Source organism: Lampetra planeri, chromosome 64 (assembly GCF_965212315.1).
Source record: "Lampetra planeri chromosome 64, kcLamPlan1.2.h2, whole genome shotgun sequence".
NCBI classification, from domain to species: domain Eukaryota; kingdom Metazoa; phylum Chordata; class Hyperoartia; order Petromyzontiformes; family Petromyzontidae; genus Lampetra; species Lampetra planeri.
This window is the reverse complement of record NC_136170.1, coordinates 880,269-903,146: the sequence shown is the minus strand read 5'-3', so window position 1 is coordinate 903,146 and position 22,878 is coordinate 880,269. Positions and strand designations below refer to the sequence as shown.

The 22,878-nt window shown below is 52.8% G+C and overlaps 2 protein-coding genes across 2 annotated transcripts; one reads left to right on the top strand and one right to left on the bottom strand.

The window, feature by feature from the left end:
* The first annotated feature begins 956 nt into the window (after nt 1–956).
* MCEE (methylmalonyl-CoA epimerase) lies at nt 957–7,656 on the top strand. The gene is made up of 4 exons (XM_078619721.1): nt 957–1,123; nt 3,777–3,894; nt 4,888–4,999; nt 6,131–7,656. The coding sequence occupies exons 1-4, from the start codon at nt 957–959 to the stop codon at nt 6,331–6,333; spliced, it is 600 nt and encodes a 199-aa protein (XP_078475847.1). The 3' UTR covers nt 6,334–7,656.
* A 1,890-nt stretch (nt 7,657–9,546) lies between these two features.
* LOC144737068 (NADH-cytochrome b5 reductase 3-like) lies at nt 9,547–21,803 on the bottom strand. Its single transcript, XM_078619720.1, has 9 exons — nt 21,527–21,803; nt 17,988–18,131; nt 15,060–15,132; nt 14,139–14,245; nt 13,847–13,976; nt 13,213–13,296; nt 12,526–12,611; nt 11,466–11,565; nt 9,547–10,175 (listed from the first exon to the last, which is right to left on the bottom strand). The coding sequence occupies exons 1-9, from the start codon at nt 21,539–21,541 to the stop codon at nt 10,003–10,005; spliced, it is 912 nt and encodes a 303-aa protein (XP_078475846.1). The 5' UTR covers nt 21,542–21,803; the 3' UTR covers nt 9,547–10,002.
* Between the last annotated feature and the right edge of the window lie 1,075 nt (nt 21,804–22,878).

Genomic DNA, 22,878 nt, shown 5'->3' with positions numbered 1-22,878 from the left:
GGACAACTAACTTGAGGGCACCGTACAATCCTGCGTGTCGTACGCTAAACCGCTCGGCCACCACCGCTCAAGAAGATATCTTCGTCGTCGATTGCGCAGAAACCGCGCTATAACGGGTGGGTGGGGGGGCACTTTCGCCGATGGAACAACACTGATCCTATGATCACTGTTTCATTGCTTTCATGGCTTTATTTTGGTGATTTCGAAAAGTGTATTGGTTTGGCCATGTTTGTTTGTTGTAGTACAGAGTTAGACTGATGACCTTAATCTAAGTTGTCTTGTGGTTGTTGTTGTTGTTTGACTTGCATCCCACTGGGATTTTTGCACACAGCGTTGGTGTACAGTGATTCTTTTCTGCAATATTTTGCTGTCTTTTCTTGGATTTTCTGTTTGCACTCAGTCACATATTCACTTTAAGATGTTTTTTGTTTTTTGTTTGTTGCGGTTGCACCCGATTTAAGAGCCGAATGGTTCACAGGGCTATACCTAATAAATGAACTTGAACTACCAAAAGAGGCTCAGAGCTGCTAGACTGAGGCTCCCCTAGAGTGCAGTGGTGTACATTCAAGAAGCTCATAAGAGACAACAGACTTAAGTCTCTGCACCGTTGTGCGAAAAGTGTTCCCGCCCAACGAGAGAATTCGCCTTATAGCGAAAACGCGTTGTGCGAACGCGCGTTAAGCGAGGACTTACCGGCGGTACGGCGCGGCCAATCACCACCATCGATTCCAATTTCTTTTAAAAGTTTAACGCGATTCGATTCCTATTGCAATACACACAACGCGTGCTAATCGCGACGTTTCGATTCCTCTGAACCCGGTTGTCGACTCCGGTCATAATGACCGTTACCGGGGGGGGGCTGCTGCGGCGACGACATCGCGGATCGGTTCGATTACTTCCGGCGACGGAATCGACTCGCGCGACTCCGTCGCCGAAAGTAATCGAATCGATCCGCGATGACGTCACCGATAGCAATGGCGACCTTGAGGACGCAGCTGATGCTGCTGAGGCTGTCGAAGACGGCGGCGGCGTCTCTCGGCGTCCCGAGGCGCTCGGCGGCCTCCCGCCTCGGCCCCCTCGCAGGCGGCACGGCCACACGGCGGGGCCTCGCTCAACACAGCGGGTGAGGGTGGTGGTGGTGGTGGTGGTGGCGGGGGCTGCGGTGAAGCGTCCCGGCAATAGGAACGTGGAGTTGGTGTCGAGTGTGTTTGGCCTCAAGTTGGCTTCAGTTTCGGCGGTTGCCCAGTACTTTTTTTTTGTCTTCTACTAGGGCCGATAAAATACCTACCGCTTTGTGATTGTTGTGCTGTGGATGGACTTGGTCCCGCCGATAGGAATGTGGAATTTCCACCAAAGGCTCAGTCGAGAATGGAGATAAAACGCATGAGTGGACTATGTCTCTCCATATAAGTCTGTTGTAGATGCAACCCATCGGCCCCAGGATTGAACATTTTAAAAGTCATTGTCCACTGCTTTGTATTGTTTCTGTGGTGAACAATATGTAGTCAATTAAGGAGGCATCGCTGATTGTTTTATTCAAATTATCTACGACGGCCCTGTGTTGTTATTGTGAGTTGTGCACGAAATAATTTGCGTCCAACTCATATGACCCCCATGCCTTAGAGGTTTTCCCATTATCCAGAGTTATTTTGGAGGTTTTAACATCTGGCACAACGCACCACCAGCATTTGGCTGATGAGACACTAATTCTAGATTTGAAGCTTTCGTGACTGCAAGGATTCATAACTCTTAGGTTTTTTCGGTAAAGTCACGTGGGTAAAAAATAATATAAATAAAATAATAATAATTGAAAATAACTCAATTAAATCACGACGTTTCGGAGGCAACACAAGTCTCCGTCTTCAGGTGGGACCGTCACAGCTAAATTTACTGATACAGTGACTTTACCGACTGTGACTTTACCGAAAAAATCTAAGAGTATGATGAGACATTGCTGCATGTCAAAACCGGAAATGTTTACAATTGTAAATGTTGTGGATTTACTGTCCAACACACCGGCGGGGTGTGTGATGTGCTCCTAACGAATTGGCACATCGTGTTTAAGTGAATGTTGTTACATTTTTGTATATCGTTATTTTGATTTCGAAAACATGGGTAATCTAAATTGTACTATGGTTGTTATTGTTTGACTTGCATCCAACTGGGATTTTTTGCACGCAGCGGTTTTTTTTTTCTGGAATATTTGCTGGTTTATTCAGGATGTTTCTCTTGCGCGTCGTCGCTTTAAGATGTTCTGTGTTCATATTTAGTTTGTTGCGGTTGCACCCGACTCAAGAGCCGCATGGCTCACAGGGCCATAACTACTAAATGAAACTTTAAATGAAACTTGAAACGTGCCAAACCCTTCATAAATTGGCCGTGTCGGGTGGTGGCGGCATTAACGATACATTGATATTTTTTACGCAATCTAACCCAAAAAAGCCTGATACGTGTTAAACTGACCAATTGCAGGAGGTCATGAGGTCGATCACGACCCTGACATCTGTATATTTGGAGTTTGGATGTTCTCCCTGTGGTTGCGTGGATATTTCTCTGGGCTCCTCCGGTTTTTCACTCCACATTTAGAATCAACATCACGCTTTTCGAGTATCTGGCTGCTGCTAGACCTTTCCACGTGATGATAAGCGACTTCGTCTAGCTATCATTTGTGGCCAGGTCGCTTCTGAAAAACAGCTATAAAATAATACTGGTAGGAACCTCCTGGTTACACCAGCCCACAGGGGATTATTGTGTCCGTCCGTCGTGCATCCAAAAATGGCAGGGGTGGGGCTGGGTGGAGAGGGGAGGGGGTGGGGAGGGTGGGAGGGGTGGGGCTGTGTGGGGTGGGGCTGGTCACCCCGTGGTGCCCTTATAAAACTCAACGTTTAACCTACTCGCCCTCACAGTCGGCCATATTTGCGGAATACACCACGCCGCCGTTGACCCTGGCCATTGACCGAGCAACCCAACGTTCCTACCAGCTCCCTCCGCAGGAATGTGTTTACTCCACCCCAATTGCTGGGCATTGAAAGTAAATCGTGACTTGTCAATTCCCCCCCTCGCCGAGCAAGTAGTTGGGCAGTCTCCCTCTTCGGTGATCATCAGCAGTGTCGAACTCGTGCTCCGGGCCACTGCTCCACCAGTGGTGGGTGACAGCGTGGAGGAGAGTGATCATTGTGTTAACACTTCCTTTAGTTGGTTGGGCACTCACTAGAGCAATGGTGGTTCTTAACCACCACTGGGGGGTGTGAGATGCCCTTTCTGTGGGTAGCGAGGCGTGGCCAGATTTCTTTTTTTAGAAAGTAAATCATCGAAAACACAAATTAAGGCACATAAGTTAAAACTTACTTTATTTCATCAAAACCTTATTTCATCAAAACCTGTGTAACAACATTTCTTTTTTTTTACGATTGAGAACCAAAGGGGTGCATTTTTCGATGTAAAGCTTTCGTGACTGCAGGGATTCATCTTCTTGGTTCTTTCGGTAAAGTCACGTAGAAGAGAAATAATAAAAATAAAACATAATAAAATAATTCTGACGACGTTTCGGCCACAACGCAAGCAGCCGTCCTCAGGTGACGAACAGGTCAGTCGGAAAGACAGCGTCTGAATGACGCTGTCTTTTATATGTTTTATTTTTATTATTTCATTATTTCCCTTCTACGTGACTTTACCGAAAGAACCAAGAAGATCAAAGGGGCGCACTTAAGAGTTCCCGGGATTTCTTCTTCTTCTGGTAATCATCAAAAGCGTTGCCGGGCCCCGTTGTTCCCCAGGCTCCCGGGAGCCGTCGGGGAGCGGCTGTGGGGCCTAGGACGCCTCAACCACGTGGCGGTGGCCGTGCCCAACCTGGAGGCGGCTACGCGGCTCTACAGGGACGTGCTAGGCGCACAGGCAAGGATGTCTCGCTCCGATTAAACGATACAGCAGACCCGAGGTTCCACAGTGACGTCGGTTCACGTTTTGTTGTGGTTAACGTTTCGCCTCCCATAACATTTTGACTAACGGTACCATGTTTACGTCATGCGCACTCGGGGCGCCAATTGTTGGTCAATCCGAGTGCTCGTAAGCGGGGCTGAGTAAATGCAGAGGGAAAAACCGGAGGACCAGGAGAAAGATCCATGCGACCACGGGTAGAGAGACACACAGACTCCATATATACACTTTTACACGTAGGCTTTCGTGAGAAATGTTCATCATAAAAAGGTTTTTTTTTTTTTTTGGGTGATATCGAAATATACAGCAGGCGTCCGTGTCGGGATTGAACCCACGACCTCGTGCATACCAGACTGTTGGGGCAAGTGCTGTTAGCGAGCACCTATGAAGGGCTGGCACGGTACACGAGGCGGTGGGTGACCGGCACCACGCCCGACCGCCTTTGTCTCCCCAGTTGCAATGTTAACACACCGCACCAGGTTCTCATTTGAGGCCGAGTCGACTTAGCGGAGGCCCAGGACCGGTTCAGATATTCGTCACCGGTGTTCGCCATGAGTGGTCGCCGGGTTTATACCGCTAACATGTGTCCGTACATACATGTGTCATAGCAGATAATATCTACCGATTGAAAACGTTCTTGTTTCAAAGGTATTTTGTGGCTAAAGCCGTTTGCCGTGTTAACATCTATTGGCCCCGGTTTGTGAGTGCTGCTTGCCGTGGTCAGTAGTTTAAAATTGATCAGCCGTGGTTGATGAGCGAGTTTTTTTTATCCGCGGATAAAGGGGTGCGTGCCGTGCGTCCACCAGTGGTTCGCCGCGGATTCAAACCTGCCGGCCACGTCTTAGCGAGGACCGCTTTGCCGCGGGTTGGCCAACACGCGAATCGTTTTCCCTGCTGCGTGCAGCCCGCCGGCCGCGGTTTTGGCGAGTGCCGCGTGATTACCGCCCGCAGGTGAGTGGCGTCATGCCGTTGCCGGAGCACGGCGTCTCCACGGTGTTCGTGGACCTGGGCAACACCAAGATTGAACTCCTGGAGCCGCTGGGAGATAAAAGTCCCATCGCAGGTGACACTCCGTGGCCCCCCATCCCCACTGCATCTTCCGCCATCTCGCGTTGTCCCGCATTGTTAGTCTACGTCCTCACGGCTGCCTCGGGACATCTTTGCGTCCAGTCTTGCATATTCCGCGTGTCCCGCCTTTGTTCTCGTCATCTGCCCGACGCTACCGTTCTATTAACCCTTTGGCACTTCCGAGACGCGTATTCTGCAAGTGGCAGGGTGGGTGTCCCCGTTTCACCGCTGTACCTCGGAGAGCGGGTCAGCGGTAATTTTATTTAGAGGCGCAGCAGCGCCGCTGTTTTTAAAAGACATCTCACCGCAGAGAACCTCAGCGACACTGACCGCACTCTGTGGTAGCTGGCGCCAAACTGTGCCATGCGCCCTCCCGCATGGTGGTGAGATGTTAACTACCTCGCCTGGTATACAGGAGGTCGTGGGTTCGATCGTGACCCTGACGTCTGTGTATTCGGAGTTTGCTTATTCTCCCTGTGGTCATGTGGATCTTTTTTCTCCCGGTCCTCCGGTTTTTCCCTCCACGTTTAGAATCGGCATGCAATTCCTGAATTTGGCTGCCGCTATAACTTGGTTGAGCGATCATGTGTAATAGCCACGCCGCTTCTGAAAAAGAGCTACATCGCTCAGTAGGCCTTACCTGGTAAAATAAAATAGTTTAGTTTTATTTGTATGTTTTTTTTAGTGATTTGCTTAGCTTCCGATACTTTGCGCCTACCGTGGTTTTTTTTGTATTGTTGGAACGTTCTGACCCACCCCTACTGGACATCTGTGAAAAGTAGCTTTACCTGGTGAGATCAAAAGTTGAGTTTAACATGGCCTTTAAACACGTTCCTTCGGAGTGGGCAGGTAGGAACTTGGTTGGACAGCGCATTCGTGCGATCCGTGTCACGCGGCGCAAGCTGCGTGGGGCGGCGCGTCACGTGGTGCCGAGCCCGCCCGAAGCGCTCTATGAAATACAAATCGAGGGTGTGGCTATGCACGACAGACAAATAATCCCTGGTGGGCAGTGCGGAACTGTTGTTCCTACCTGTACTTCCGATGTACGTGTACTGATGATGTACGCGTACATCATGGGCAAGGGGTTAACTGTCCCGTCTATGCTCTCTCTCTCCTGGTGCTGCAGGCTTCCTGGCGAAAAACGCGAGCGGGGGTCTGCACCACGTGTGCCTTGAGGTGGACGACCTGGCGGCGGCGCTGAGTGCCGTGCGCGCCATGGGGGTGCGCCCCCTGGGCTCGGAGCCCCGCCTGGGCGCGCACGGAAAACCCGTCATCTTCCTGCACCCCAAGGACTGCAGCGGCGTGCTCGTGGAGCTTGAGCAGGCGTAGCCGGGGACACGGTGGAGGGGCGGAGACATGGTGGGACACGGTGACACGGAGGTGAGGTGGGAGACGGTGGGGACACCACGGGTAGAGACACGGAGGTGAGGTGGGAGACGGTGGGACACGGGTAGAGACATGGAGGTGAGGTGGGAGACGGTGGGACACGGGTAGAGACATGGAGGTGAGGTGGGAGACGGTGGGACACGGGTAGAGACATGGAGGTGAGGTGGGAGACGGTGGGACACGGGTAGAGACACGGAGGTGAGGTGGGAGACAGTGGGACACGGGTAGAGGCACGGAGGTGAGGTGGGAGACGGTGGGACACGGGTAGAGACATGGAGGTGAGGTGGGAGACGGTGGGACACGGGTAGAGACATGGAGGTGAGGTGAGAGACGGTGGGGACACGGGTAGAGACATGGAGGTGAGGTGAGAGACGGTGGGACACGGGTAGAGACATGGAGGTGAGGTGAGAGACGGTGGGACACGGGTAGAGACACGGAGGTGAGGTGGGAGACGGTGGGACACGGGTAGAGGCACGGAGGTGAGGTGGGAGACGGTGGGACACGGGTAGAGACATGGAGGTGAGGTGGGAGACGGTGGGACACGGGTAGAGACATGGAGGTGAGGTGAGAGACGGTGGGGACACGGGTAGAGACATGGAGGTGAGGTGAGAGACGGTGGGACACGGGTAGAGACATGGAGGTGAGGTGAGAGACGGTGGGACACGGGTAGAGACACGGAGGTGAGGTGGGAGACGGTGGGACACGGGTAGAGGCACGGAGGTGAGGTGGGAGACGGTGGGACACGGGTAGAGGCACGGAGGTGTGGTGGGAGACGGTGGGACACGGGTAGAGGCAGCAGGACACGGGGAGAGACATGGAGGATGCAGGGGTCACAGCAGGACACAAGGAAACAGGGAACCGGAATAGCGCGACACGGGGGGATAGCGACCCGCAGATGCTCAGGCAACACGAGACATGGGGAGGGCTGGGTATGGGCACATATGTATGTGTGTGTGTTGAACTTCTTTCGCACCGTACGTAGCCAACAGTGTTAATCAGAGACACTGGGACTGCGAGCTCTTGCGAGGGGGTACATCGATACCAGATAAGCACTTGGAACAAGGGAAAGTGTCGTGTACGGACAGCAGTGGGCACTGTATTCTGTGTTGCCCAAGTGGCATGTTCAATTGGACAAATCTGTTGTCAGTTAAACATTGTGTAACGAAGCAACACGCCACCACATTTCAATGAACACAGAGTGAAAATCTGTTAACCGTTTTAAGCGTTTCACAAATTACGATAATATAAAAAAAGACAAATACCTCACTTTGAATGCACGTGTAGCGTTTATTTAAGTTAATCCTGCACGAGGCTCGGCTTAATTAGAAATTAAGGAAATCGTGTACAAAAAGAGAAAAATCCGTCATTCGCAAACTCCATTCCAAGGTACCAACGAGCCACTCCCACGTTTTGAATGTTTTCGCATCTCCCCAACGGAAGACCACGTCTCTCTGGGATCGTTCGCGTGCAGAAACGGAATTCGGGAGTAGCACAAACTGAACAGGGAGGGCGACACAGATCTAAGTAGTGTGGCTCACGGTTCGAGGTTGGAGTTCGGGTCCAGGTTAGGATTAGAGACAAATAGGCACCTTTGTTTGCCCTGTTTGAAACAGCACCAGACTGGGTCTGTAACTGGAGATTGAGTTTTGAAAAGCCAATTATGATGGTGCCCGCTGTTAGCCAGATGGGGTTCCATATTTTTTGTGCGCGATGACGAACGATGGATTGCAATTCGCCAGTCACAAACAGACTCGCACAGAACCACCACCGCCTTGCATTGGCCCATAGACTAAGACCCACACAGAGACCCATAGAAATCCATACAGACAAAACCCACAGACTCGCCCCAGAGACCTGCATACGCTCATACGACTCGCACAGAAGACAGAGAACAACTCGCACAGAGAACCCAGAGATCGACTCAACAGACACCCACAGACTCGCGATGAGACATCCGTAGACTCGCTTAGTCCCACACTCGAGAACACAATGTCGTGCGAGTGATGGATCGCACTTCACCGTAGTCACCGCTCACCTCCCAGATGTAGTTCTAACCCAGTTAAGCGCAATCCAGAAAAAATCTAGCAAAGGCGGCAGTACAAACAGTACCGAGGTTCGGGTTGGGCTGTGGTTAGGGGTCATTGCAAATGACGCTTTGGCCAGACATGGACGGATGTGATGAGGAGCCGAAACCTCCGCAAGGTTAGCTTTTTGGTCTCGTCGTGGTTTCACGTTCAGTGGCATCATAAGTAGCAGCGCTCTGCCCTGGCCTCGCGCCGTGAGCCCTGCTCCGCTGGTCTCGACGCACGCAACAAAAACAACGGCGTCTGAGAGCGAAGAATAATAACGACAATTTCTATAGCGCCGTCAACATTGCAAGCCGTTACACGGGTGCTAAGCGAGCGGATGGTTTGGGTGAATACGTGTACGAGTGAGTGAGTGAGTGGGTGAGTGTATGAGGGTGAGTGGGTGAGTGTATGAGGGTGGGTGGGTGAGTGAGTGAGTGAGTGTGTAAGTGTATGAGAGTGAGAGTGTGTGAGTGTATGAGAGTGAGAGTGTGTGAGTGTATGAGAGTGAGAGTGTGTGAGTGTATGAGAGTGAGTGTAAGTGGGTAAGTGTATGAGAGTGAGTGAGTGTATGAGGGTGGGTGGGTGAGTGAGTGAGTGTGTAAGTGTATGAGGGTGAGTGGGTGAGTGTATGTGAGTGTAAGTGTATGAGGGTGAGTGAGTGGATGAGAGTGGGATGAGTGTGTAAGTGAGAGAGTGAGTGGGTGGGTAAGTGTATGAAGGTAAGTGTATGAGAGTGAGAGTGTGTGAGTGTATGAGAGTGAGTGTATGAGGGTGGGTGGGTGAGTGAGTGTGAGTGGGTGAGTGTGTAAGTGTATGAGAGTGAGTGTAAGTGGGTAAGTGTATGAGAGTGAGTGGGAGAGTGTGTAAGTGGGTAAGTGTATGAGAGTGAGTGGGTGAGTGTATGAGTGTGAGTGTAAGTGTATGAGGGTGAGTGAGTGGATGAGAGTGGGATGAGTGTGTAAGTTTATGAGGGTGAGAGTGAGTGTGAGTGGGTGAGTGTGTAAGTGGGTAAGTATGTAAGTGTATGAGAGTGAGTGGGTGAGTGTGAGTGTATGAGGGTGAGAGAGTGAGTGGGTAAGTGTATGAAGGTAAGTGTATGAGGGTGAGTGAGAGAGTGTGTGAGTGTATGAGAGTGAGTGTAAGTGGGTAAGTGTATGAGAGTGGGTGAGTGTATGAGAGTGGGTGAGTGTGTAAGTGTATGAGAGAGTGTGTATGAGAGTGCGTGTGAGTGAGTGTGTGTGAGTGTATGAGAGTGCCTGAGCAAGTGGGTGCCAGTGAGTCTCCTCACTGTGGGAAGTGAGCGAACGACGGTTGGGTGAATCAACGTGTACGAGTGGGCGAGTGTCTCAGGGAGAATGGGTTGCCTGAAATGACTTTGTCTGTGCGCGAGTGAGCGAGTGAGCGAGCGAATAAGCAAGTCTCAACCTCACTGTGGGAGTAGATGAGTGAGCGACTTGGTAAGCGGGCGGACAAGCGCCGGTCTCGACGATCGGCCGAGGAGCTGTCCCGCCTCCCGCCCGGCGTCGTCCCGTCGCGCGCGACCTCAGTAGGCGAAACGCGACGTGGCGGCGTACTCCAACTCGTCCAGCGCGGGGTTGCACGCAAACTGCAGCATGGGCGGCGGTCCGCACATGAGCACGAGCACGTCGGCCGAGGGCGGGGGCAGGTGCTCGCGCACCATCGCCGCGCTCACAAAGCCCTGGCCAAACTCCCAGCCTGCGGGGGGGACGGGGGAGACACGGAGGTACAATGCGGCCACGGACTCGCCACGGACTCGTTATCGTGGTGACGTCGTCAGCCGTGGTTCAATCTACCGCCGCCGCACCAAGGCCTTCCCCCCCCATGCCATCGAAGGCCGTGGGGGCCAACTCGCGGTTCCACACAAGAGCAGTCGACCTGCCCACTCACATATCTCCCCATGTACCTGCCTAAAAACTTACCCCCCCTACCCCCTCGCCTACCTAGCCATCCATCAGTCCAACACACCCGCCCGCCTGCCTGCCCGCCCGCCCGCCTATCGAACCATAAGCCTCTCTGCCCGCACAGCTACGCACGCACGCCCGCTCACCTCCCCGTCTACCCGTGTGGCCTGTCCACAGACCTACCCCTGCTGACCGCCCTGCCGCCTATCCCCTTTGAACTTCTCTCGCACCGCGGCACGTAGCCAACCGCGTACCAATCGGAGGTGCGAGGTGGGGGGGGGGGGCAGCAAGCTAAACGCAACAACAAGCAGTTGTAAAGAAGCGAGTCTTCATATCGGTAAAATCACGTAGATAGGTTCAAATAAAATAACAAACAACCACGACGTTTAGATCACAACACAAGCGATCGTCATCAGGAGGACGATTGCTTGTGTTGTGATCGAAACGTCATAGTTTTTTGTTAGTTTCTTTGAACCTATCTACGTGACTTTACCGAAAGACCCAAAGAATATGAGTCAAGATTTAAGTGAGTCTTCAACCTGGAACAGAACTCATTTCTTTAGAACCACCTTCCTCTAGCGGCGGGACTGATCACGAGGCGTCGACGAGGTCGCCACGACGTGGTGGGATGGGGGGATAGACAGGGCACATGGGTGGGTGGGAAGGTGGGTAGGCAGGCAGGTAGCTGGGCGGGTAGACAGACACGGGGATAGGCAGCAAGTAGTCGGGTGGAGAGGTCGGTGGGCAGATAAACAGGTGGATAGGTAGGTGAATGGGTGGGTAGTTGTGCAGGAAAGATAGGCTTATGGGTGGGTGGGTAGGTAGTTGAGCAAGCAGGTAGTTGGGCTGATGGATGGGTAGGTAGGTGAGGGGGTAGGGGTTTTTAGGCAGGTGAATGGGGAGATATGTGGGTGGGTGGGAAGGTGGACAGGCAGGCAGGCAAGTAGGTGGGCAGCTAGGCTTATAGGTATGTAGGTAGGCAGTGTTGGGCTGATGGGTGGGTAGGTAGGTAGGTGAGGAGGTAAGTATGCAGGTAGACAGGCAGGCGGGTGTGTGGCCGTCTGGCTGGCGGTGTGGCCTGTACCTTGTGGTGCGCGGTCGAGTGTGAACCACAGCTTGAACTTCTGCGGATGTTCAGCCGCAACCTCCTCCAGCTCGGCACGCAGCAAGATGTCCTTCTCCTCCTGCACACGGCCACACAAAGACAAAGATCCCCCGTGTAGCCTGTGACAGACTGATGGGGCGAGTGCTGTTTGCGAGTAGCAGCACCTATGAGGGCCGTCACGGCACACGAGGGGGGCGTGTGGCCGGCTCCACGCTCGGCCGCCTTTGTCTCCCCAGTGGCGATGTTTACTGCACATCGCACCAGGTACGCGCCTTAGTCGGCCTAGGGGAGGCCCAGGACCGATTCAGACGTGGTGTGTTGTGGTGCGGTGTGTTGTGGTAGTGGTGTGTTGTGGTAGTGGTGTGTTGTGGTGCGGCATGGTGTGTTGTGGTAGTAGTGTGTTGTGGCATTGTGTGTTGTGGTGCAGTACGTTATGGTGCGACATGGTGTGTTGCGGCATTGCATAGTGTGTCATGTTGTGGTTTGTTCTCCTGTGCCATGGTGAGTTATGAATCGGTGTGTTGTGGTGAGGCATGGAGTGTTGTGGTGTGACATGGGAGTGTTGTGGCGAGGCATGGAGTGTTGTGGCGAGGCATGGAGTGCTGTGGCGTGACATGGAGTGTTGTGGTGTGACATTGGAGTATTGTGATGTGACATGGGAGTGTTGTGGTGTGACATGGGAGTGTTGTGGTGTGACATGGGAGTGTTGTGGTGTGACATGGGAGTGTTGTGGCGAGGCATGGAGTGTTGTGATGTGACATTGGAGTATTGTGATGTGACATGGGAGTGTTGTGGTGTGACATGGGAGTGTTGTGGTGTGACATGGGAGTGTTGTGGTGTGACATGGGAGTGTTGTGGTGTGACATGGGAGTGTTGTGGCGTGACATGGGAGTGTTGTGGCGTGACATGGGAGTGTTGTGGCGTGACATGGGAGTGTTGTGGTGTGACATGGGAGTGTTGTGGTGTGACATGGGAGTGTTGTTGTGTGACATGGGAGTGTTGTGGCGTGACATGGGAGTGTTGTGGCGTTTGAACCCACCTGGTTGGCAAAGATGAGGTGGCATGTGGTCTTGTCTGCGGGATTGTTCACGATCTGCCGGACGAGCTGCAGCATCGGAGTGATTCCTGAACACGACACCGGACACGGGGAGCGATGGGCCACAAATACAAAGATCCCCCGTACAGCCTGAACACACTGTTGGGGCAAGTGCTGTTAGCAAACGCACGCACAGCGCTGACCGACGTCATCTAAAAAACGAATATCGTGAACCGTGCGAGGTACGACATCGTCGTGCAGTGTACGCACAACCACACTCATCGGAGGTGCGCAGGAAGGATAAACTGTGGGTCTCTGTGAGTCTATTGGTCTCCGTGTGAGTTTGTGGGTCTCTGTGAGTCTATGGGTCTCTACATAAGTCTATAGGTCTGTGTGAGTTTGTGGGTCTCTGTGTGAGTCTATGGGTCTCTGTGTGAGTCTATGGGTCTCTGTGCGAGTCTATTGGTCTCTGTGTGAGTCTATGGGTCTCTGTGTGAGTCTATGTATGCATGCATATTGAACTTCTTTAGCACCGTACATAGCCAACCGCGCAAACTGAAGGCGCGCGGCGGGAGGGCGGGTAAAACAAACTAAACACAACAACAACAACAACAAGCAGCAGTTCTGAAGAAACGCATTTTTCAATTTGGACGACGCTGTAACAGCGCGTGGCAGCGCCGGCGGGCTCACCCGTGCCGCCTGCGATCATGCCCAGCCGCCGCACCTTGCGGTCCTGCGGCTCCGACTTCTTGTCGGGCCGGATGGCGAAGACTCCTGAATGGGGGGGGGGGGGGGGCGGAGAGTCGGGCCGGCGATCAAACTCCACAGTCGATCCGAGCGTTGCCGCCGAGCGACGAGAGAAAAGCATTCTCGCTCGCAGTGCGACGCGCGGGACAAAGCACGCCGATACGGCATCGGCGACGACGATGATGATGGGGGGTGTTTTCACTGTTCGTGTGTTGGCCGGGGTTGGGGGGGGGGGCGCCAGTGGCCCCCCTACGGGGCCTTGCAATGAACAACACTGATCCAGACTAAGACTACCAAAGGGTCCATTGTGAATTCAAGAGGCTCAGAGCTGCTGGACTCCCCTAGAGTGCAGTGGCATACATTCAAGAAGCCCGTAGACACAACGGACTTAAAGTCTCTGCTCGGGTTCAGTCAATGGCGTAGCCATCACGGTGTGCAGGCGATGCAACTGCTCCCGCGCCAGTGAGTCGAAGAGGGGGGGGGGGATAACCCGGGCGTGCCAACCACGCTGCTGATGCCACTGCACGGGAGGCTGCCCCCCCCGCCCCGCGTCAGTGTCACCGTGTCCCCCTCTCGCCTGGAGCCTTGTAGACCAGGAGGCCGTTGGGCCCGCGGAAGTCGATGCCGTCGCCGATGTTCATCTGGTCCAGGTACTGGGACATCTTCCCGCCCTCTGGGAATTTCGGGTGGACGCCCTTGAAGTAGACCTGCACGCGTACACACACACATACACGTCACATACACACACGTGCCACATACACACACGCCTGGGTGGCGTGACACCCGGGTGACGCGAGACTCGGGTGACGTGAGACCCGGGTGACGTGAGACCCGGGTGACGTGAGACCCGGGTGACGGGACCGTCTCACCTTCACCACGAGGTCCACGTAGCCCTTATCCTCATCGCGTGACACCGGCGTGTAGGGCCGGATCACCAGGTTCCCGTCCACCTTGGTCGTCAGGTACACGTGCTGACCTGGCAGCGATCAACGACACACAAATGCGCACACCGCTTTAGTAGCTTATCATCGCTGACTTGCATTGTCCTTGTGCTGGTTGCCTTTTGGCGTTTCTCCGATCTAACGCCGGCGGTGAGACAAGGCCATCAAGGAGGCCGTCTCTGGTGTAGGCTAATCAGTTTCAAGGACAACGCACGCCTAATCAGTGCACATTTTGTTGTTGTTGTTGCATTTTTACCACAAGTGCTTGTGGTTAATGCAGGCTTGATGCTTCGTAGTATTTGGTCTTTCAACATCTTATAACGTCCGTGTTCTTGCTGGAAAGGCTTAAGCATATTCTTTTGTTGTCATCATCTTGATACTGGCAAAAAGGGTCCCCCATAAATAAAAAAATATATATAATTGACTACGTTTGAGTCTCAATTGTTCGGGTCTCAATCAAGATCCTGTAACCTGGTCTCCTGGAGTTGTGTTTCAAGACTCTGAACCTGAAACTCAATCTCCCGAGAGGCAGATCTCAATACGTTCATCTCGAAAGATGATGTCCCCTGGAGCTTAAGTCTCAGATCATGAATGTGAAATTCGCTCTCTTGGAACGGACACGAAAAACACGCTGCTCCGTGAGCGTAGCGCATCAGCCTTGAAGGCGCGGGGTATTTACTCGGCAAATAATGACAAGAAAACCAGCAGCAGGCGTCGTCACAGTCGGGATCGAAAACCCACGACCTCCTGCGTACCAGGTGAGGGAGTTAACATCTAGCCATCTAGCAGTGGATAGACCACGGCCGACGCCGACGATTGTATCCCATCCTTGCAGCGACAGGGACTCACCCACGGGCAGTCCCAGCACATGCTGCGGAGACGGAAGTGCAAAGCGGAACTTCCTCGTGTCGTGGCTGATGATCTGCCGAGTGGGCAAACAGATGGGGGGGGGGGGGGGAGAACAGCCGTCACCGGGGGCCGACACGGCAGGAGGCACCACGGGCAGCCAGAGGTCGCAAACGGGTTTTGATTCCTTACCCGTACCCGGCCACACCAGGGTCGCAAACAGGTACCCATACCCGTACCCGGCCGGGTACGGGTAGCCAGGTATCGGGTAAGGTACGGGTATCGGGTACCCGGTTGCGACCTCTGCGGGTAGCCGAGCCGGCACGAGAAGCCGCCCGGCTACTGCGTTCCCGGCGCATTGGATCGTCGCAACCACACCTGCTCACGGGCCTAGTGACATACCCACGTATAGAACGGCCCACCGTTACATACGTGAACACTCATTTCTTTAGAACTTTGTGTCTGGATGGGTTTCTCGTCGTTTATGTACATATGTTGAAGTTCTTTCTCGCCATATATGAATAGGTTTTACCCTTTCTGGCAATAAAAGAGCTGTGTTTAAACACCAAACAGAAACCTTTTTTGCAAGGATTCATGTCTGCATTGAACACATATACTTGAACATGCAAACAAAAAAGCATGCTTTGGTAGTTGATGATGCATTGTCTTTGACACCGATTGGTCCAAACCAGAGAGACAGCTTTCTTTAGAGCCGAGTCTCAAACAGTGTTGGAAGGTCCCATTACGATATTCTTTCTCACCGTACGTAGCCAACCGTAACAATCGGAGGTGTGGGGCAAGGCCGACCAAACGAAACACAAAAAGCAGTTCTAAAGAAACGAGTTTGTCAATCTCGATGATTTAAAAGTGCACAGCTTCCTAATATCGGAAGGGCGTTCCAGACGGCCGCAGAAGCACATCCGAAAGCGCGCGATGCGGTGACCGTCTTCGTTTGATGGTCAGAACGTTTCCTTAAAACGTTCTGCATTTCACTCAACAACAGCCTGGGAGCGCAGAAGTGAAGCTCAACAATGGATGTTGCTGCACTGCCAACTGCTGTCTGTCACGTGTCCCCCCCCCCCCCCCATGGGCCTGCAACCACCTCAACCCTCCCCCGGCCTGAACCCCTTGCTTAGATTCCCACGTATGACATCAGACGCGTAGGTCACAGGCGCGCCTGACCTGGCCATTGCGAAACTCCGGAGGGAGCGAGAGGCATTCAGAACCAACCGGGGTTTGAACCCAGGCACCCGGGACACGGACAAACACCGGACCTTGAACCCACGTGCGTTGAACACAAACACGCTCACACCAAAGGGTTCATTGGACTCTGATTTAGAATAAAAAAAACTAAATCCATACCAGCAGTTGGCGATGCCCCAATGACGCAGCTATTTCAAATGACAGTAACGTGTGGCAACACGCCATACTGTGGAGTTGCATGGGTTCAAGCCCTAGTTCTGGGTGTCTCTCTGGGGACGTTCATAATGGCCATGTCGGAGCCAGTCGGCCGGTACCGATCAGATTTAAACTCTGGGCCTCGGTGTGTGTCTCTCTCTCAGGAGGTTCACAGTGGCTGTGTCAATGGCACCTACGTACGTACGTACGTTGAACTTATTTCGCACCGTGCCAATTGCAGGTGCTAGTCGGTGACCTGCTGCATGTGAAGTGTGGCAATCTTCCACAATCATGCTGGATGAGGGGTCTCCCCAGGGCATAGAGGGTGGGGGTCGTGCGGGTTTACACGACCACACTTCACCAAACTGGGAGAGTACGGGGCTTGGTGAAGCAGCAAAGCGCAGAAGCGCTTACACTATGAGACCTCCTTTACCAGTGGCAAAATATAGTAGTAGGTTTCTACCCTTTAAACTGGTACAAAACTGACACCTTTAAGGACAGTGCATATCATTACCATCATCAGAGTTGTTTCTTTTTGTTTGCATTTTGACTGCTTGTGTTGAGGTTATTGCAAACATGATGCCTTGTATAAAGGTGTCAGTTTTGTACCAGTTTAAAGGGTAAAAACCTACTACTACGCAGAAGCGCTGTCGCAGAAATACAAAAGTGGCCTTTGTTGCGTTGGCCTCTTTGGTGCCCGAAACGTTGTCGCCCCAGGGGCAGCCCTGCAACGACTTGTTGTCGTGCAGGGCGGACGCCCGTCCCAAGATTCCAAGCGCCATTCCCGGCTCAATCCTTGTTTTCGCCTGCGGGAGGGGGGGTCTAACGAGATCGGGCGGGCGCGTTCTGGCCCACCTGGAATGCAGAGGAGACCGTCATTCGGCGAATGGATTGACAGAGGGCCACGTGCACGCTCGCACGCACACAAAGATAAAGATCCCCCGTATAGCCTTAACAGACTGTAGGGGCAAGTGCTGTTAGCGAGCACCTATGAAGGCCGGCACGGCACGCGAGGGGGTGGGTGGCCAGCACCACGCCCGACCGCCTTTGTCTCCCCAGTGGCGATGTTTACACACCGCACCAGGTACTCATTTGAGGCTGAGTCGACCTAGGGGAGGCCCGAGACCGGTTCAGATAATCGTCACCGGTGTTGGCCGTGAGCGGGAATCGAACCCGGGTCGCCGGGTTCATAGCGCAGCGTAGCGCTAACCGCTACACCACCGCTCCCCACACACACACGCGTACACACACACACACGCGTACACACACACACACGCGCACACACACACACACGCGCACACACACGCGTGTAACTTGTACCACCAGTTCAGGGCCTCCCGACAGAGATGACCTTTGCCCCCCGACTGTTTTTTGTGAGCAGAAGGAGACGGAGTAAGAGGAAAAAATAATCCGATAAAAAAAAGACATACAGTAGATCATCGATAATTATCCGGCGGCTTCGGAGTGGGTGCCGGATTTTCAAAAACGCCGTCGGGGATCGAACCCGGTGCCCCCCCCCCTCCCCCGTTATACCTCCTTGTCGACCAAACGCAGCGGGTACTTGATGCTGGGATCTTTGAGAGTGATGGGGTCTTTGCTGGCCGCCGAGCCTCCGAAGAATAACCCCTTGAGCATGAATATCGCAAACGCCAGGCCGCCCAGGATCACGGTGAGCACCTGCATGGAGGCGGGAGAGGGAGCACAAGCGGGAGGATTAATCCACAGTTCAGGCTGTCGCGTGACGAGGCTGCTTTGTTGTAATTGTCCGGCGAAGAGTTGCTGTTTTGATTTGGTGTGCTGATCTTAAAGGTGCATTGAAAAATTATAATACTCCGACTGATGCTCCTGCTGTTGTGGAGTGACTCATGCAGCCAGCTACGGCTGCAGGGTTTTGGTAGTACATGTTGTTAATGTCGTTTATTGTGAAAATTCGGTCACAGTTCCTATGATCACTGTCTCATTGGTTTCATGGCTTTATCTTGGTGATTTCGAAAAGTGTATTGGTTTAGCCATGTTTGTTTGTTGTAATACAGAGTTAGACTGATGGCCTTAATCTAAGTTGTCTTGTGGTTGTTGTTGGTTGTTTGACTTGCATCCCACTGGGATTTTTGCACACAGCGTTGGTGTACGGTGTTTTTTTCTGCAATATTTTGCTGTCTTTTCTTGGATTTTCTGTTTGCACTCAGTCACATATTCACTTTAAGATGTTTTTTGTTCATGTTTTAGTTTTTTGTTTGTTGCGGTTGCACCCGATTCAAGAGCCAAATGGCTCACAGGGCTATACCTAATAAATGAACTTGAACTTGAATTGTAAATGCGGCAGTGGGTTTACTCTCACAGCGGTGAGTGCTGTACTACTGACGAATTGGCACGTTCTGTTTACGTGACAAACCTTACTAATTGGCTGTGTCGGGTTGGTGGCGGGTTTAACGACACATTTATATATTTTAAGCGATCTAACCCAATAAAAAAAACTCTTATCAATCAGCAAAAACATCTGCCAAAGTCCGTCCGTTTGTCGTAACTCCGATCCATTGCGAGTGACATTTTAGTGGGACGTTGTGTTGGGTTACTGCCCAAAACGGGATCCGAGCTAGCTCTGCAACATCAACTTCCGCACTCGCATGTTCTCCGACACACAAACGACAGCTCAGCAAAGCGGCTCATCACCATCATGTCGATATGTACAGCAAGCAGGCAAATACTCTGAGAGCGTGTTTCTAAATGTGGAGGGGAAAGCCGGAGGAGGACCCGGAGATAAATCCACACAGTGACCACGGGGAGAGAGAAACACGCAAACTCCAAATATACAGCAGCAGACGTCGTCAAGGTCGGGATCGAACCCACGACCTCCTGTAGACCAGGCGAGGTAGTTAACATCTCCTAGCCACCGTGATGATGATGATGAGAGAGACACGCAAACTCCAAATATACAGCAGCAGGCGTCAGGGTCAGGATCGAACCCAGGACCTCCTGCATACCAGGCGAGGTAGTCAACATCTCCTAGCCACCGTAGCGCCCCATACGAACTCGGTCATCCGAGTTTGATCGCGAGCCACGGCTGAACAACATCAGTTGGCGAGTGACGAATCAGAATCTTTGTCATTCGACTCCAGGAGGAATCCGATGAGCTATGAAGCTCTTTGTTAATTGCACAGTCGTCCAGCATGAGGGGGGGGCGGTGTGGTGTCAGTCCTGCCCCTCCCCCCTCCCCCACACAGCCACCGCACGGCCCAGCGTGGTGAAGTATGGTCAAACGAACCCCATCCACCCAAACCTCCCATCCAGCAGTGGATGAAGCAAAGCGCCCCCCACGGTTCACGGGCCCGTTGGGGGGGAGACGAGAGGGTCGCGCTCCCATTGGCTGCCGAGGTGGCGCCACGCGCGAGAGGCGCCCTCCGATTGGTCGAGAGAACGCGGCAAACGCTAAATAACATTTTAGCATCTACGTGGGTGTCTGTGTGTATGTGTCTACATGTGTGTGTGTGTACGTGTGTGTGTGTCTAGCGGAGCGCCGGGTGGCTAAAGCACAGCAAGTTGGTATAGTAGGGGGCACAGGTGGTGCATCAGCCAGTCATCTCGGTCATCTCAGTCAGTCGACCCGTGGCACCTGCTGGGTCTGCCCCGTGACCTCCTGCCAGCGGGCGTTCGACACGTGGCCTCAAGGTGCACATGGCCTGGCACAAGCGTCGTGGTGACGTCACCGCCACTTAGTGACGAATGGCGGTTGTTGTTGAGTGAAGGTGTGAGTGTATGTGTGAGTGTGTGTGTAGGTAGGTGTTTTTAGTGTGTGTGTGGCTGTGTTGAGATCGTCTCCCCACCAGCGGCGATGTTGACTACAACACAGCACCGGGTCACTCGTTTGAGGCTGAGTCGACCTAGGGGGAGGCCCAGGGACCGGTTCAGATGCTCGTCACTGATGGGGTTTGTGGCCCTGAACGGGAGTCGAACTCGGGTGGGCCCAGGTTCGTGTCGCAAGCGAAGCGCTAACCACTGCGCCACCGCTCCCCACACACACAAAGACAAAAATCCCCCGTGTAGCCTTAACAGACTGTAGGGGCAAGTGCTGTTAGCGAGTAGCAGCAGCACCTATGAAGGCCGGAACGGCACACGAGGGGTGGGTGGCCAGCAACACCCAAACACACAGACACACACACACATAGACACGCAGACATACACTCACACACAGACACAAAGACACGCAGACATACTCACACACAGACACACATAAAGACACAGACAGACACACACGCACACATAGACACACAGACATAGACACAGACATAGACACACAGACATAGACACACAGACAGACACACCCAAACACAGACACAAAGACACGCAGACACACACTCACACACAGACACAAAGACACGCAGACAGACACGCACACACAGATACACATAAAGACACAGACAGACACACACAGACACGCACACATAGACACACAGACATAGACACACAGACAGACACACAGACACAAAGACACGCAGACATACACTCACAGACACACATAAAGACACACGCAGACAGACACGCACACACAGACAGACACAGACACACACAGACACGCACACGTAGACACACACACAGACAAACTCCACAACAACACGGCAGAGCAATGGAGTTTGTAACACACCGCGCGGGCTACACCCAACTCTGGTTCATGCGACTCGTGCGTGTCGTGTGGGTGGTGCGTGTGTGTTGGTGTGGTGGGTGTTGTGGTGTCGGTGTGGTGGGTGTTGTGGTGTTGGTGTATGTGTGGTGTGGTGTTGGTGTGGTGGGTGTTGTGGGTGTGGTGGGTGGTGTGGGTGTGGTGGGTGGTGTGGTGTTGTTGTGTGGATGTTGTGTGGATTTGGTGTGGTGGGTGTTGTGGTGTTGGTGTATGTGTGGTGTTGGTGTGGTGGGTGTTGTGGGGTGGTGTTTGTGGAGTGGGTGGTGTTGGTGCGGATGTGGTGTTGGTGTGGGTGTAGTGTGGGTGGTGTAGTGTGTGTTGTGGTGTTGGTGTGGGTGTAGTGTGGGTGTGGATGTGGGTGTGGTGGATGCCCACCACTCGGCACACGTTAACTCACCAGAGCCAGCACCATTGCTACGAGCCTCACAACTCACAACTTGCGCTAATGGAGACGCTGATTCGTGGAGTGGGTGGTAGTGATGGTGAGTGGTGGTGATGATGGCGTGGTGGTGATGGCGTGGTGGTGATGGCGTGGTGATGGTGGATAGTGATGGTGAGTGGTGGTGATGGCGTGGTGATGGTGGTGAGTGGTGGGGATGGTGGAGGGTGGGTGGGTCGGTGGGAGTGAAACGAGGACTCAAAGCGCCCTGGGGGCACCGACAAAGTTGCAAAGACAAAATGGGCCGTCCATAGATGACGTCACGCGATTTTGACCCCCCCCCCCTCGTCACACGGCGTCACAAAAAGTCAGACCTCCCCCCCCCCCTCAAATATAACGTCACAAAGCTCTGCCCCCCCCCCAAAACCATGTTTCCATTATGAAAATAAAACATGCTTCAAATCGCTTTAAACTATTGTCATTGTAGTGCGTATTTAATGTGGCGCTGCACTCTGATGTTGTAGGAGAAAGCATTTATTAATTTTATTATGTTATATTTTTATTATTTTATTATTTCCATTCTACGTGACTTTACCGAAAGAACCAAGAAGATGAATCCCTGCAGTCACGAAAGCTTTAAATCGAAATTTAAGTCTAATTAAGTAGAATGTGTTGTCTATATTTATTTAAAGTTGCCCATTTTGATGTGACGTCACATTTCTCAAACCCCCCCCCTCCCTCGTCACACATCGTCACAACTGTCTGACACCCCCCCCCCCCTTAGGTGCGTGACGTCATTTATGGACGGCCCCAAAGCCCCCCCCCCCCCACCGTGTCGCCTTGAACAATGCTGTTGGTCGGGGCCAAGTGCTGTTAGCGAAGGGGTGGGATGGTCTGTCTCCCCAGTGACGATGTTTACACACCGCGCAAAGATACATACTAATTTTGAGGCTGAGTCGACCTAGGGGGAGGCCCAGGACCGGTTCAGATAATCGTCACTGGTAGTGCTGGTTGCCGTGAGCGGGAATCGAACTCGGTGTGTAAACATCGGCACTGGGGAGACAAAGGCGGCCGGGGGGGGTGATGATAAGTAATTTGTTGATGGCGAGGTCGTTTCTGAAAAAGAAACCTGCATGGCTGAGTGGGCCCCTACCTGGCAAACTTTAACTCCACTAACAACAAAACTGACACCTTTTGCAAGGAATCATGCTTACATTAACCACAATACTTGCAGTCAAATGCAAACAAAAAACATACTCTGATCATTTATGCATTGTCCTTGAAACTGATTGGTCCACACCAGAGACAGATTTCTTTAGAGCCTAGTCTCACATGGTGTTCGACCAGATGACGCCTTTTGGCGTCATTAT

Coding starts and splice junctions, on each gene's coding strand:
- MCEE (XM_078619721.1), top strand. CDS start 957: ATGACGTCACCGATAGCAATGGCGACCTTGAGGACGCAGCTGATGCTG. Junction 1,124..3,776: donor GGCCTCGCTCAACACAGCGG/GTGAGGGTGGTG, acceptor GTTGTTCCCCAG/GCTCCCGGGAGCCGTCGGGG. Junction 3,895..4,887: donor GGGACGTGCTAGGCGCACAG/GCAAGGATGTCT, acceptor TACCGCCCGCAG/GTGAGTGGCGTCATGCCGTT.
- LOC144737068 (XM_078619720.1), bottom strand. Junction 11,566..12,525: donor ACCTCATCTTTGCCAACCAG/GTGGGTTCAAAC, acceptor GGCCGTGTGCAG/GAGGAGAAGGACATCTTGCT. Junction 10,176..11,465: donor ACTCGACCGCGCACCACAAG/GTACAGGCCACA, acceptor TCCCCCCCGCAG/GCTGGGAGTTTGGCCAGGGC.